Source organism: Notothenia coriiceps, unplaced genomic scaffold (genome assembly GCF_000735185.1).
Source record: "Notothenia coriiceps isolate Sejong01 unplaced genomic scaffold, NC01 NC01_scaffold00030490, whole genome shotgun sequence".
NCBI classification, from domain to species: Eukaryota; Metazoa; Chordata; class Actinopteri; order Perciformes; family Nototheniidae; genus Notothenia; species Notothenia coriiceps.
Window position 1 is genome coordinate 23416 of NW_011363191.1, and position 17596 is coordinate 41011.

The 17596-nt window shown below is 37.9% G+C and overlaps 1 protein-coding gene across 1 annotated transcript; it reads right to left on the bottom strand.

Moving 5' to 3' along the window:
- Positions 1–4979: 4979 nt before the first annotated feature.
- LOC104959596 (macrosialin-like) lies at positions 4980–12903 on the bottom strand. The gene is made up of 6 exons (XM_010787505.1): positions 12783–12903; positions 10955–11484; positions 10158–10277; positions 9183–9246; positions 8633–8806; positions 4980–7475 (listed from the first exon to the last, which is right to left on the bottom strand). The coding sequence occupies exons 1-6, from the start codon at positions 12829–12831 to the stop codon at positions 7336–7338; spliced, it is 1077 nt and encodes a 358-aa protein (XP_010785807.1). The 5' UTR covers positions 12832–12903; the 3' UTR covers positions 4980–7335.
- Positions 12904–17596: the final 4693 nt, after the last annotated feature.

Genomic DNA, 17596 nt, shown 5'->3' on the forward strand with positions numbered 1-17596 from the left:
GGGGGTCGCCATCGCACTGTTATTTTGGGGGTCGCGGGCTAAAAAGTTTGGGAACCCCTGCTCTAGGGGTCTGTCCCCCCGGAAAGATTTTTTTTTAACATTTTAAAGTAAAATTCTTCAATCTGGTGCACTTTGAGCAGAATTACTAGAGACTAGATCTAGAGCAGGGGTGGCCAACCAGTCAGAGATTAAGAGCCACATTTTGTCTATGTTACTGCAAAGAGCCACATCAAACACAGTCACTGATACCGCTTGTTTCAGTTTTTTGTTTTCTGGAGACAAGATTTCAAGCACGTCACATGCATTTTTGTGGCATTGGGATATATATTTTTTAAATCCTCTGGAGCAGAGAGGAGCTGTGGATTATTGTTATTGATTAATGCATCAGTGTTTCTTAGGGTCAAAAACACTAAACTCACAACTTAAAATGAAAGCGTTTAGTTTATTTAATAAAAGAGCACATGTTCAATGTGAAAAGTGACAGTAGTTATAGATTATTTTCAATTTGGTTCTATATATATATATTTAAAAAAAAAAAAATTATATATACACCTTGAATTTCAGGGGGGGCGTGGGGCTCCGTTGGCGGGGCGCAGCGCCCCTCCAAGACAATGGTAGGGGAAACACTGGATAATGTTTAATCAACGATAGGTTTTCCCCCCCTCAAAGNAGGTGTGCGACAGTGCGTTGCGTGGAGCAGATGGATGCAATGGATTGTCCGTGCTGAAGGTAAACAAAACTGCGGTGGGTGCTTCGGTGAATGTAGCGGGGTCGACGAAGGAGTCCAAGATGTCTGATGACTGAGATGGAAGACGGAGTGGAGGAGTTGGTCAATGACAGCAGCTGTGAGATGGAGTATATCAGCATGATGACAGGCGGAATGGCTGGGAGCAGTGTGATGGCAGCGATAGCAGCTAGCGGGCTAGGTTCACAGAGGTGGAGGATTGTTGTGGAGACGAGGAAGATCCACGACATGGCAGGAGGATGTGAGCAGCGGGACGGGACAGATGCACCCCAGAGATGAAGGCAGGAGGCAGAGAGAGTCCACGGTTGTTGCGTGGGACGGAGACAGACAGTAGGCGATGTAGCAGATAGCAATAGCCACCCGGCACTTTGATGGCTACGTGAGGGCAGCCAGCTACAGCCAGCAACGGAGACAGAAGTCCAAAATAAGTAAAAATTTAAAAACAATGTGCATTGCATTAAAGATGTGTAATGCAGGGCAGTGGTCCAATTCGAAAGTTTGAAGAACGAATGGTAGCTGAGGGTGATAGAGGGTGACAGAGGCGGAGAAGCGGCAAACAGTCAACGCCAGCGTCCCCTCCGAGATGCAGGCAGTAGCGTATAGGTTCACACTTAAAGTATTAGCCTACAGAACAGTACTTACTCTACGTCAATTATGGAGTGTCATCATATGCTGTTTCCATCCCTCACCATAAAACACGATGTCGCTGTAGCTCCAATGGACACGGTCCGATTGTCTCCCAAACTTTGCTTGTATATCACCGGTCCATGCCTCAACAGCTTTACGCCAAATCTGAGATCTCACCATAGGCTGTTGCCATGGAAAACGCATCCCTCGCCATAAAACACGATGTCGCTGTAGCTCCAATGGACACGGTCAGGTCGTCCCACAATCTTCTCCTGTATATCACCTCTCCATGCCTCAACAGCTCTACGTCAAATCTGACATCTCACCATATACCGTTTCCATGGAAACGCATCCCTCGCCATAAAACACGATGTTGTCGTAACGCCTATGAAAAGGGTCAAAACAGCACCAGACTTCAGATAATGGTTAATGGTCCAGCCTTCAACATATCTATGTGCCATTAGTGAGTTTTCCTCAAAAGCTGTTGCCATGGCAACGCATCCCTCGCGGTAAAACACGATATTGCTATAACTCCTATGAAAATTGTCAAAAAGTGCTCAAACTTCACATGTGTGCTAACAGTCCAGCCGTGAAGACATCTATTTAACAGTTTTAAGATTTCTTCAAATGCCGTTGCCTTTGCAACACAATGCTCACCATGAAACAAGGTTTTCTCACAACTTCAGTTCAAATGCTCGAAATGGCCCAAAACTTCACAGGTTTGGTAACAATGCAGCCATCAACACATCTATGCGTATTATGGGGTGTAATCAAATGCCGTTGCCATGGCGACAGATCATTCGCCATCAAGAGTCCTTTACCTCACTGATCTGTAGTTATCAGCCTCAATCCAACAACAATCCGCGGTACCGATGCACGCTCTCTCTCTCTCTCTCTTGCTCGCTCACACTTTGGCTGTGAGCTGCGGGTGCCTGATAAGTCAACATCCCCCACTTTCATCACTTACAGCGCCATCGTACAGGGCAAATGCAAAATGTTGCTGCCCGGCCCGGGGTGCAAAGGCTATTCACTTTATTCAATTATTAATTTAAATGTATTGTATCAAGGGCAGAAAATGAGGCAGAATACAAATTAATTTAAAAATTTAATTTTTGTGTCCAAGCGCAGCGCCCCTCCAGATCTGGCGCCCAAGCGACCGCCTAGTTCGCTAGTACCAAGGGCAGGCCCTGTCCCGGATCGTGATTGTCTGAGAGGAGGTTAATTAACTTCCGCGTTCACAAAGCTTTCAATCAAACAACGCTTGTATAATAAAGCACGTGTCTGAGTTTTTACAGAAAAAAAGTGTATTTTGTGATGGTGCTGAAAATACCCACGGTGAAGTTAGTTTGAGGTTGGATATTCGACACATCGAGCGACCTCTTGCCATTTCCAGCCATTGCACTTACCAATAGTCCTTTAGGGACCATCAATCAATTGCTGTTATTGTCAGTAACAGTTATTGTTTAATTCAATAGCTTATCTGTCATGTGCAGCGGGCTGTGCATTTCACACGGCCTTCAGTAGTTTCCTACCTGAATAAATCCACCTCTTAATTACATTATAATGACGTTACGGCCATAGAAACCATTAATATTATACAGAAAAACAGTATAACAGGGCATTGCATCACAGACAGATATCTAACGTAGCAAAAATAATGCCTTTACAAAAGCAGGAAACCCAAATAACATAATTCAACAAGTGTCTGTTCACCGCAGCAGACACATCATCTCTAGCAGAACTGAATCAAAATGTACTTCATGAAATGAATAGAAAATATAATTTTTTTTAAAATAAAATTCAATGTAAATAAAAGTCATTGACAGATAACCCCACCCCCCTCTCCACCTGCAGCTGGACAGACAGATACCCCCAACCCCCTCTCCACCTGCAGCTGGACAGACAGATAACCCCACCCCCCTCTACACCTGCAGCTGGACAGACAGATAACCCCACCACCCTCTCCACCTGCAGCTGGATAGACAGATAACCCCACCCCCCCTCTCCACCTGCAGGACAGACAGTGGAGCTCCTTCTCCAACAGACTGCTGCAGCTCCGCTGTCACAAGGACCGATACAGGACAACATTCCTGCCCACTGTAATAATAACACTGTACAACAAATCACCTCTGTCTGGAAGAGAACAATCTGCTCCATAGTTGTTCTCTTCGCCCTACATTTACATTTATATATTCAGTTTAAGATTTAATATTCCATCCGTCAAATACTTATGTATATATAATATCTTGCTGTATATCTTGTTATTGTTAATTTGTAAATTCAACATGTATATTTTCTACTTTCTTGTTTATTTCTTATCTTTTAATTTGTATTGTACAATGCCATGTCTTTGTATGCTGCTGCAACACAAAAATGTCCAAATTGGGATCAATAAAGTACTATCTCATCTTATCTTATCTTATCTTAAACTGCAGGAGGAGATGTCTGTCGAATATCCAACGTCAAACTAACTTCACCGCGGTTTTTCGAATCCCGCCCCTCTTTTGGCTCTACAGGTCTCCCGAAAGCTGTCAATCAAACACAGCTTGTTTACTAAAGTACTTACCTGAGTTTTTATAAAAATGTATCACCTTTTTTTCTGATGAATGTATTCCAAATGATTTATGGCTTCATGTACATCACTGGCTATACCCAAAGGGTTTTGGACAGCAGACCATATTAGAATTATTTATCTCTTTTCTTGGAGAGTTGCAAAGGTTACTTTTTAGTTAACACTATCTTTATCCTTAAGTATTGTGTATTTCATAATGACTTTCTTACCTTTAAAAAATCATTAATAAGATAAATGTGTTAGCAGCTAAATTGCTCAATATAATAGAAGAATATGATTGACATAAAAAGCCCTAGCCCTTTAATCTAATTTGTTTTATTATTGATTATTTTATGTTTGACTGTCTTATCTGTTTCTGATTTGTAATTTATTTTTGTAAGAACTGGATGTGAATTTTTCAAATAATAAAATAAATCTCAGACTTTTGTTGGCATACATTGGGTTCCTGGGTACAGACCTTATAGCTTTTATTTATGTCTCATGCTAAAAAGCCCATCCTCTGTCCTTCGTAGAGCAGGACACACAGGCAGGTGTTTTGCGTCTTTCTGTTCTTCTTTTGATCTCTCTGTGGTTTTGTGTCTCCCAGTTGTGTTGTGCCTCAGTGTGGTAATTCTGTATTACCTTGTACTGGTCCTGTGTCACTTAGTTATTGTTTTGTTCTATGTGTACCTGTGTTGTGTCTCCTCATTTATTGTGTGTCTTGTTCTGTTTGTTTAGCATCTCTTTCAGTTGCTTTGGTCTGCTTTAGTCACTTTGTGTTTCTGTAGGGTCATTTTCATATATGTATGACAACCAGTCACTAGCAAAGCATTTGTAACACTTTTCTTGATAACTCACCCCCATGTTAAAGTAACGTTTCTATCCATCTCTATTCATAACCAATGACAAATACTTTAAGAAGGTAGCAGAGTGAATTATCTAAAGAGTAAAAAGCAGAAGGTATAAGGTATCTGCTGAGGAAAGAATGCATTATTATAAGTAGGGTTGGTGTATGTACTATACAAAGTGGCAAAGACTTACAGAAAACACACACACTTAGAATTACATCAGTATTTATTGGCATAGGAAGTTAACAACAGGTAAAAGTGCTCACATACATGCAGCAAAGTCCCTCATTTCAGTTCTCATCCTGTCTTCAGAGCATCATCTGATGGGCAAACCTGGAACTGCAGCTGTGAGCAGCAGATCTTCATCCCGTCTCTTTTATCTGAAGCTGACAGTGACTGAGATATTAACACAGGGACGGACAGGATGACACACACCACAGCCGCCAAGCCTCTGCTCCTTTCCAAAGTATTATTCAAATAAGCTTGGCCTACTTTTAGTAACATTTCAAGGGTCAAACATGTTCTCATCTGACCAGATACCTTTCGTTTTTTGTATCCAGGTTTTGAGAAAGCTGCCTCTGAAATGTCTGCTTCCACTCCAGAATAACACAGCATTGAAAAATGACAATTGAGAAACGTACCGGTAGTTTGTTTATGCAGAAACAATGTCCTGGTCACCCTATGTAATCCAGATTCTGGAAAAACATGAGCCACTATTTACTATTCAAATGTCCCTTTTCAATGCTTTGAGGCACACCAATGAAATTCTGTTTACCTTAATAATGTTAAATTGGAAGCAGATGTTTTAGAAGCAAATATCTCAAGACTTGAGGGCATACAACTGAAACCACCCGGCTATAGGTAGACAGAGGAAGGGAGAAAAAATGTCCCTTTATTATATGGATGAATTGCCCTTTAAAATTAAGCTTAGACTTAGTGATTCGAATTTGGGGATTGTATTATACCTGCGTACATAAATTGCAATTCTGCATCATAATAGTTAACTGTTGATCTTGGAGACAATACAGAAAATAATATTACCATAAGGATTATTTCGTATCTGCTCTAGGCTTCTGATCACATCACATGACCTTCATCTGCAGATGGAGTTTGCTGTGTTGTCACTGAATTGTAGATGTTGGTGTTTGAAGTAAAAACGAAGAAAATCATGTGACAAGAAGAAAGCTCCATGTCAGCAACTAAACGCACATTGTGGTGGGATTGTTTTCTCAGCAGTTTCATTTTTGTTGTTGTCAGTTCTGCAGATTTAAAGCATCAGGTGGATATTATGGGAATTATGCTTATTTGCTCTTTTCATTGGGAGTTAGATAACAAGATTTAGAAGACTCTCAGGTCTGTACATATGTATGTGGAGCTAGAGCACAAGTGAACATTAGCTTAGCGTAGCATAAAGTCTGGAATATCAGAGAAGCGATAAGCCTATTTCTCAAAAGTCAAACTATTCCTCTAAGGCAGTATGGTGTGTAGAAGTGGACTGGCTTCCAGAGATGTGATGAATGATGAATGTGTATTTCAAAAGACAGACTCACTACTTTACCACACAGAACATCCATCCATGCATTTATATAAAAGACAGCATCAGCTACATATTGTATGAAAATAGACAAAGGCAATCAAGTTGTGACAGTAATCAGTGCAATTATGATGGGGTTAAAAAATTCCTGGTAAATATCCCTCTAATTTTCCCTTTGTGCCTGTTAATGAAGCAGTCAGTATAATAATCACGTGACGTAAATGATTGGAGGACTTCCCTTTAAAAACATTTAGTCCCTTATTTAAAAAAACCAAACAAAGCAATGACAACATATTTCCAAATAAACCTTAACAAATGAATACAAATACAAATTAACGTTATCGTGTGTTTCCTCGTGTAAACAAGCTGAATTAGTTTTAGATAGAAGATAAGATAACATCTGACCTATTTGTCAATGTCCCTTCAAAGTGTGTAGTCTGATAAAGAGTGACATCATTACCCTAGTCCGGACCACTGATACACCTGCTGTCTGCGGGGGAGTGACCTGAACGGATTTAATGAAACTGTGGTCAGTTTCTATGAAGGTGTCAGTCTGTATAGATGTGCCATTATTAGCATCATCATTGTTAGTCTCCCAATATAACAATGCTTCTTCACACTTATTTTGTTTATGTATTGCATTGTATTTGAATTACTGACCTGAATTCAAATGTGTTTTAAAATTTGAAAACTTTAAATTCAATTATTAATACAGCATTTAAAGACATAATAGATCGATTATTTAGTAAATTCCCTTTTCTAAGTGTTTATTTTACTTTGATTGTATGAGTTTGATAGAAAATAAGTCTACAATTATTGCTGTGACACACTCCAGCCTCCGTACTCAGGACTTTAGTTAAAACACTGTTATTAACTGTAAATAAGCTAAACCAAGACATAAAATAACTGAATAATGGCCCGATAGGCTTTAGTGGAAGTGCCCTTTATCCCCTTTACAAAGAACCCAGCCTCACTGACTTTTGTCTATAATGGGGGTGACCTCTGAGTGACCTCTGACAGAAGTGCCTCCTCACAGAGGCTGGTAGCCACCAGTCTTCCTCCTGCGGCCCAGCAGGTAGGCCACCAACACGATGATGATGAGAATCAGCAATGTCACCCCCACAGCGATGGCAACGCGGTAGTCAGACTTGTCAGCAGCACAGGGGTCGGCTGGAACACACACACACACACACACACACACACACACACACACACACACACACACACACACACACACACACACACACACACACACACACACACACACACACACACACACACACACCACACACAACATCATGAGAAGTCAGTCAATCAATGAAGTCTTAAATTGTATACTTTACTGATATACTTACTCTGTATGGCAGTCTAACATTGCCAACCTAATGAAATCATACCACAAATCTTGAAATGCTTGAATCCAAATTTCCTTTTGATGTTTGGAAATAATAACAAAATAAAATTGAGAATAAACGCTTATATTTAAAAGAAATTCACAATGCACTTTTGTGAGATGTTTCAAAGTCAAACATGATGAAAATGACCATAAATATGCAATTTTAATTTGATTGCTCAAATCAACGAAAAAAGGTTGTTTGCAATTTCCTTTTTAAGTTTAGTTTGCAAATTGCCTCACAGTTTGAAAATGACAATGAAAAATGTCCTAAGTGTACAAAGTCTTTACCATTATGGTAGTGTTATGCTCAAGAGTACACTGACAAATATTTGTCCACAGTGTTCAATTTAAATTCACACAATAGTAATTATAATATAATTAATGTATTAAGATTATTTGATGTAGATATTGGCCGCCCCCAGACTTCCATAAGTTTAGCAAGAGTAGAACAAAATCAATATGAGTTGATGTTGTTTTATACTGTTCACACTAAATTACTGTAAGTACATGCTGAGAGCGATTGGGCATTGAATGTGAAACGTTGCAGCATCAATTAGATGCTAGCCCAGCGGTTCCCAACCTTTTTCAACTCAGGGCCCACTTAAGAATCAAAAAAGGTTCTGTGTCCCACATTCAACCATAAACAATACGGAGGCTAAATAAAGTTCTGATTGGTCAATTCAGAACACATGTTGTTAATCCAGTAGTACAGACCGCTGTCAAGGACTGTAATGACCGTTGCTAAGGAGGATCAAGAAAGAGAAAGGAAAAGAGGTTCAAATAAATACAAAAAATCTTAATAATGGAATGCTTCTACACAAATCAGAATGTTTTGCAAATTAATACAGGTTGGGAACCGCTGTGTTAGGCTACCAATGTGATTGTGGAGCAATGACAAGTGGGCAACATATTGTATTGATAAGACACTTACGCAGGCCAAAATCGCTGCTCTTGGTCAGATTGTAGGCCTGCATCCGGTCTTGATTGACCTCCAGGAACAGTCCACTCCCCAGGTAGATTGATTCATTCTTGCAGGAGTAGGAGTGTCCGATCTTGGCAGGGAAGAGACGCAGCGACTTGTTACTGGCAGTGTACGTGGTTTTATCTGCAACAGTAAGAGAAAAACAATTCTCAGATGCATTCAGGAAATAAAAAAAATTTCAACAACAACAAACGCCAATGTTCAGATATGGAGCCAAACTTGTTTGACTGCATTGTGCTGAAAGTAGGTTGGTTGTTACCAGAATCACATGCTTAAAATAATTAGAAAGACAATATCCGTATCTAGTTGAACAGACACACATGCAAACAAGGGAGTTGTTGGCTCTGGTTAATATTTGCCAGCCTTTCACAACCCCCACCTGCAGCTGAAATATCAGTGCACACATGCAGTGACCTGATTAGTCTAAAGTTTACTCAATAAAATGACAGTTACTCCTATTTAGAGTCACAAATAAGTGTACGGAGTATTCCCAACTCACCGTCTTTGGCGAAGGGGTAGTAGAGGCTGAAAGACAGTTCATCGACGAAGACTTCAGCAGCACTCTGAGGAAAGAAAAGACATTTTTATGAACAAACAGGATGATCCTTTTTTTGAAGGCTCTATTGTCTTCTGTGCTGCACTTTATCTATAGTGCAAGCATGTTGACGTTTGTGGGGCTGGGTTATTTTACAGGATGTTGTAGAACAGAAATGTTTTTAAAGCTCAAAACAGGTAGAGGAAGGTTGTTTCAGAAAGTATACTGCTGTACTATACTTACTGTAGTTCTATGAATTCACTGAAACAATTTGAAGGTTGACTTTATTAGTAAACTAATATTAGGTTTAAATAAAAAATAATTTTTACTAACTTCATTAAACTATGTGTGGTTACATAATACATTTAATTGTGTGCCAAAAAAGTAAAGTTTTTAAGTTTATAACTTTAAATAGCGGACAATTGTTCAGAGTTAAACCTAAATAGGTTCAATAATGGTTCAAATACATATAAAAACTCAATGAGCACATCAGCTAAACAACTAGATGATAAATTAATTACTGAAAATGAATAAACCTTTAGGATAACTGACCTTGAACTCTGAGAAAGCGTAATTGGTGGTATTTAAATGTTTTTAGTCGACTGGAAAATCTTTGACTGAATCACCCAGCGCTGAGGAGTGAGCGAATGAGGCACGCCCTGTCACAAGCTCGCAGAACAGGCTTGTCAACGTACTTCCTTTTTTTTTTTATTAACATTTCTCAGATTTCAGTTCTTAAAATGTACCTGTGAATCCACTTGTTATTCATCAAAGATGAAACAGTATTTATATGCTGAAGATTTTAAGTAAGCTTGCCAAATCAGTGTGAACAAATTCAATTACAGCATATGGTTCTTACATTGTTTCCTCCATATTGACAGCTTTATACTTCCATATATATGACAAATCCACTACATTTGTTCAAATCCACTAAAGTACCTTGTTGAACCTGAAGTAGATGAAGCCCTCTGTGAAGGTAAGGCTAAGGGTTGCGTATTTTGCGGAACAACTTCCAGTTGCTTTGGTCATTTTTGGTTGAACGATGAAGGTTCCATTGGCCTGAAAGATAAACAAGAGAAAAATCAGGCAATGGGAGGAGCACCTTGTGGGGGAGTTTTCCAGATGAACTAGAGTTATCTTTAGAGAAACAACATTTCATTGTCATGTTGAATTAACAATTGTCATATGACACAAAGATGAGCCACATCTAACCTTTCCTCAATTGCACCACAATGAGGAAATCAAAACGTTTTCATGACAACATTTTCTTAACCCCTGAAAATAAGATGCTGACAATTTCATCGCTAAAGGCTGAGTCAGAGGATCAGGAAGAAACTTCTATTCATGTTGACAAATTCTTAAATGGCTTAAAAAATCTTGATTGCATGGTGAACAATTACAATCTACTTAATGAAAATAAGGCCTTTAAACTAACTACATTGAAAAAACTGAAATGTTGACTTTGATGAAATGTATTATGTCAACAGATTTCACATAACTGTATGAGGTTAGTTGAAAGCAAAAATATTACGTTTAAATTGGTACTACTTAATATTATTGCTTTCACTGGTACAGTCTGCTCAAAAGCTTCAGTGCTTTAATCACGATTCAAATCAATTATGTCACTTAAATGTATTATGTCAAATTTGTTGACATAATAAATGAAAGTCAACGTTTCAGTTTTTTCAGTGTACTCCGGGGCTCTTGTTGTGTCTATGGTGACTAATGAACTGTACCTTTGGTGTAGCCAGTCGGATCAGTACTGCCATCTGAGCTCTCAGGAACATGCCAGATTTGTCTGTCAGGTTGTAGTTGCCTACAGTCAAGTTGGTGGGGGGAGGAGTGGGTTTAGGAGGAGCTGGGGTGGTAGTCGTGGTGGTTGTTGGTTTTTTGGTGGTTGTTGTTGTGTTGGTTGGTGTGGTGGTTGGTGTTTTGGTGGTTGTTGTTGTTGTGTTGGTTGGTGTGGTGGTTGGTTTTTTGGTGGTTGTTGTTGTGTTGGTTGGTGTGGTGGTTGGTGTTTTGGTGGTCGTTGGTGTGGTGGTTGGTGTGGTGGTTGGTTTTTTGGTGGTTGTTGGTGTGGTGGTTGTTTTTTTGGTGGTGGTTGGTTTTTTGGTGGTTGTTGTTGTGTTGGTTGGTGTGGTGGTTGGTTTTTTGGTTGTTGTTGTTGTTGTTGTGTTGGTTGGTTTTGTGGGGTTATCAAACTCATGTGGATGGGACACAGTTGCTGCCGGTATGGGATTAATTCCAACTTCAGCCAATGACAGCGCTTCAGACAAAAAGGCAGAGACAAACGTCAATGGTCATTCATTTATTATTTTAAATAAGTTAAGAATAAGCTGAAAACACATCATCTATCCAACATGCTTTAAGCTTTAATACAAGTTAGTATGGCTTGGCTAGGGTAAGCTAGCAAAGACATATTTGCACATCTAGCAGGCTCAGGGCTACATAATAAATCATAAATGAGTCCAATGTTCTCCTTTTAGCTTTATTTTGGTCTCCACCAACTCGTAAGAACAACCCTTGCCTCTTTAGCTGCCACATATTTTTCACCAGCTACTTGTGAACTTCGTCTCTCTGCTGTTTGTTGCAGAGCAGGAAGTGATAAGTGGGTAAATTAAACCCAAATGAATATCTATTAGTGCAGCTGTAATGGTTGTTGAGTAGAACTACTGATCTTTGAACTGTGAGCAGCTTATTTCTTTAAACAAACATACTAAAACCAGCAGACTGACATTTGATAACATCTGGTATCGGCAGAATTAAGAACACAAGAACACTACACACAAATAACATGTTGCGATGAGGACACATCTGCTCTGCAGGGTCAGGCCGTGGTCATTGAATTGTCCAATTTTAGGATTCAGATAGAACAGGAGACTAGGAAACACAGATCGATGCCTTTAAAAAGTTTTAGATTTTAACTTTCATTATAGTAATTGTGCGTAGCTTGAACATTGATGATGAATATAGATTCAACCAGGCATAAAATAATAAATATGAGCTCAAGTCATTTATGAGCATTAAGTGAACAAAAGGGATATTCTTTTTTTAAAAACACATTTCTAGACCATATGGTTTAATATTTTTAAATGATTTGACTTAATTGCATTGTATTGGTAGACCCCATCAAAATAAACTCAAATGCTCATATCCTGGCGTTGGGCTCCAAACAGATCGCAGATGGATACTTCTGAAAAAAAACAGCCCTGCTCTGCCAGCTGACATGTGACTCAGACCTGAACGAAAGACTGCGGAAATCTCTGTTCTCTAAACAATGCAGGAAGTCACAGAAAGGTCTCAGAGATGATAAATACCATCTCCATCTTCTCCCACTTATCCGTGGTCGGGATAAATACTTCTACTCCAAATAAAGAAATCATCAAAACACTCTCATAGTGTGATAAAAACAATAGTCCAACATAATGGCTGCATGCTATAAAGTAGAACACCCAAGTATTGACTCAGTCACTGCGTGCTGCAACCCACATGCATTACAACACACTTCATTAATATTGATTTACTCTTATTTTTATTCTGATTAAGTTATATAAAGAGTGTTACCTGAGACAGCCCAGCAGACTACGAAGGTGAACACAGCAGCCCTCTTCATGGTGACAGGTTCTGTTGGTGCGATCTGGTCTCTGCTGTTCCCTCCTGAGCTGAGCGCAATGTGCGGCACTGCGCTGCGTCTCCGCACATAAATACACGCTCACAGCACACATACACACACCGGAAACTGTTTCAATACAAAGTAAAATAATCCATCTCTAAGAAAAAACCTACATTTTAATAAACGGGGACCACGGACTGAAAGACATTGTATCCCTAATGGATTCAATAATAATTCAGTAAATTATATTTTTGATTCAAAACAATAATGCTTTTTGGGATTCAACACCAAACTTCGGGGGTTCCTAAGTAATTCTTATTATTCTTGTGATTATTAAGAAATTGTTTTAATCTGGTGGTGTGAAATCTTTTTATAAAATAGTGCCCCAATCCCTATGTATTCTTATTTTGTGTTCAGGTAGGTTTTTCTAAACTTCTAAAATATTGTAATATATATGAAAAGGTTTTCAATGCATGGATTAAGGTGCAAAAGGGGTATAAAACACCTTAAATTGGTCAAAGTAAAACAACAAGTATCCACTTAATTGTACCTTCTAAGAACCTTATATTGAACAAATGCTTTCAAACAAGGTAATATATTACGGGGCTTTGATAATTATTCCGAGTGCATAAAGGAGATTTCAATGATTGTACCTTTATGTTTGAATTAAAGGACACATTCACATTCTCTACAAATCTCACGTTATTTTATTGACATATAGATTCGTAATGTCCTTTTCTAAACCAGGATTTTACCTTCTAACAGTTTGTGTATATGAGAGTGAGAGTGGGTAGGCAGTACAGGGCGAAATATGGATTTATTTTGAAAGCACTAACCGGAAGCGCTGGTCTAGATTCTTAGATGCTGCTTTTACTTTTGACAACTTTTAGCAATATTCAGGAAACGAAAGTAATGTGGCTGCGTGGGGGGGACGGGGGGTCTGTGCAGAGAGGTTACACTCTGTTTTCCATTCGAGTGAAACGAAACCCGCACAAAGTTCTCAAGTATTACCATCAAAATATAGTTCAAGTAGCGACAGTAAAAGTAGTCATTGTGCAGATTGGTCCATTTCAGAATAATATATATGATATGTTTTATAATGATTGATCATGAAAGTGTTCTCAAAGCTGGTAAAGGTGCAGCTAGTTTGAATGACTTTGTATGCTGTAGGGTAGCTTGTGAATTTACTCCAGGTGGAACTAAAGTCTGATTTAAGACTTGATTATATTTCACATCATTCATCCACATCTGTGAAGTAACTAAAGGTATTAATGTGTATGTGTGTGCGCCTTCTGACAAAGTTCATAGTTTCATTTTATTAGGTAGAGGATTCTTTTTTGGAATGTAATTATTTGCCCTGGTGCCTGACTTTTTGAACATAGGGATTACCTAAGTTATTATTTAAGTCATTTAATATAAAAAACTAAGTTTTAGTTTTGCGAAAAAACCCTAAGGTTGTGTTTGAGCCCCCAAGGATTCCATTAAGAATAATAAGAACACTAATAATTCTTTAACAAATTAGACCACACCACACTTTAGAAAAATATTTTGATTCACCGGGTTTAAGGGATACATAGAATAAAACACAAGTTTCCCATCCAAAAGATTTGAAGATTTTATAACAAATATATACTTGTTCCAAAGGTTACGTACCTAATTCCACGTTTTTCCCATATTTTTGTGGAATTTAACCAGTTTCATTTTTTGTTGGTCATAGGTGAATTAACACATGCGAAGATTTCTTGGAATATACTTGTTAGAAGTTTGTCCATAATATAAATGCCCCGAAACATTACATAAAGGCTCACGATTTCCCCTAAAGTAACTAACATGGAAATACAAACGTAATTTCTGTTGTAAGGTTAAGAGAATGTTAGAGTGAAATAAAATAAACTGTAATATAAGCATTACAGGAAAAGATTTGGCCTAAAATGGAAGATTGGTCAAACACATATACTCCTCACCTCTCACCCATCCGTCCATGCCCCGCTTTATACCTAAATAAAACTTTTCGTGATTGGCTCGCGACCACAGACTAAAATCTACGACGAAAATGTGAAAACTGTTGAAAATCGTATAAAGTCCTTTGCTTTCATTACACCGACGCACCCCCCCTGCCCCCCCCAGACACGCTCTCCAATGTGGGACAAAAGGGTAAGCTCACTTTGCTTTGGGCGTGGTTCCAGGAGTTCATAATGGTAGTTTATATCAGTTCATCGCTGTCATTTCTCATAGTAACACGTCTAACCAGAAAGTCATTATAATACTAATATCAAAATATATTACTAACTAGTACTTTCACAAGAGTTTCGACCATTTCACCGTCGGTCAAACTACTGAAACATACGACATCCCAGTCGAACACTTAAATGAGGTCCCACCTTCGATTTCAGACTAAATTCTGAAACTATATAAGAGTGAGTAAGTAGGTGTAGACACTTATTCGATTTCCATAATTCATGTCATGAACTCTGGAGAACTTGGATATAGTAATGACTTTGTGTGACACCGAGTCCAAAGAGACAGGTTAACATACCCTGTGTGTGAAGTCGACTACTCGTGTTTTTTCATTGAGTTACTACATGCTTATGTAAACTGGCGATATTTGTTTATCCAATCTATAGGTCGTCGTCATAGAGTTCACTTNTCTCTGGACACGTCGTTAGCTCAAATGTCATGGAACATGATGATGTCATAACTCCAACTGACATGCTCAGAGCAGCAGACTTCAGATAATGGTTAATGGTCCAGCCCTCAACATGTCTATGTGCCATTAGTGAGTTTTCCTCAAAAGCTGTTGCCATGGCAACGCATCCCTCGCCGTAAAATATGATATTGCTATAACTCCTATGAAAAAGGTCAAAAAATGCTCAAACTTCACATGTGTGCTAACAGTCCAGCCGTGAAAAATCTATTTAACAGTTTTAAGATTTCTTCAAATGCCGTTGCCTTGGCAACACAATGCTCACTATGAAACACGGTTTTCTCACAACTTCAGTTCAAAACTTCACAGGTTTGGTAACGATGCAGCCATCAACACATCTAAGCGTATTATGGGGTGTCATCAAATGCCGTTGCCATGGCGACAGATCATTCGCCATCAAGTTAGTTCAAAGGTTTGCAGTTCAAATATTCTGCTGCTTTTCCAAGCCATTTTACTTTCTTTTCTTCTCTCATCACGCATTCAAGCCTCCAATGTTCATGTATCATTTCGATCTAAATTCTTCACTTTCTTCTTACACATTACATTTCAGCATAGCAGTTTAGCGTCAGCTTTTCAGCATAAAGCATTCCCACTAGCAATTTCTTCAGGAATTGCATTCTCTAGTTTTAACTCTTGTTCTTTCTTGTGAAGCACTTTGTCAATTATATTTCTGTGACAGATGCTATACGAAACAAACATTATTATTATAATTACTATTTCAACAATTAGTCAATTTATACATCTGAGAAAAAAACACAATTAGTAGAAGTGGGAGGACAGAAAGTAGAGTTTATACAGAGGAAGCCCTCTCGTTAGTCATAAAGAAAAAAAGATAAATCTGTAATTAAATACACACAGATAAACAACATTAGATATATACATACATACATATGTACACATATACATACGCCAATTTATAGGGTGAAAAGAAAATAATAAAGTAAAAAACAAATAAATTCCTATGTGTCCAATTGCATAGAAACCTTTGAGCCATTGATCTACCCAAACAATTACAGGGCGTCAAATATTGACCTTTTCTCACAGCATTCAATGTCTGATACCGACTCACAAGTCACCCTTAAACTAAAACTAGCAGATAAAATACACAACTTAACTTTTTTGTCAGAATTTAGACTTGTATTTGAAATTAGAACATTTTCTCAGAATTGAAATTGTTATCAACATTTTGACATTTTCTCCGAATTGACATTTTTCTCAGAACTTACATTTTTCTCAACATTTTGACCTTTTCTCCAAATTTAAATTTTTAGCAACATTTTGACATTCTCAGAATTTTAATTTTTCTCAGAATTTTGACCTTTTTCAGATTTCTGACTTTTCCCAGGATTCTCAGAATTTTGACTGTATGTAAAGTAAACAATGAGCAAAAAGTCAAAATGCCGAAAAATAGTACATAATGATATTTCTCGGAATTCAGATTTTTTTTTCAGAATTTTGACTAGTTTATCAGATTTCACTTTTTTGTCCTTTACAGAACTAAAGTATGCTTTAAAAAAAAGGTTTAATGAGATGATGGAATCAAAGCTGAACTGTGGAACTCAAAGCATACTTTAGTTCTGTAAAGGACAAAAAAGTGAAATCTGATAAACTNGTTTTAATTCAAGGGTAACTATTTTTCAGCATTTTGACTTTTTGCTCCTGAAAAAAGTCAAAATTCTGAGAATCCTGAAAAAAATCAAAATTCTGAGAAAAAAGTCAGAAATCTGAAAAAATTTTTCAGATTTCTGACTTTTTTCTCAGAATTTTGATTTTTTTCAGGATTCTCAGAATTTTGACTTTTTGCTCAGAATTTTTACTTTAAATAAAGTCAAAATTATGAGAATCCTGAAAAAAGTCAATTCTGAGGAAAAAAGTCAGAAATCTGAAAAAGGTAAAAATTCTGAGAAAAATGCTGAAAATAAATGTAATGTAAATTCTGAGAAAAGGTCAAAATGTTGAGAAAATTTAAATTCTGAGAAAAATGTCAATTCTGATAAACAAGTCAAAATTCTGGGGAAAACAACCTAAATTCTGAGAAATGTCAGTTATGTATTTTATAGT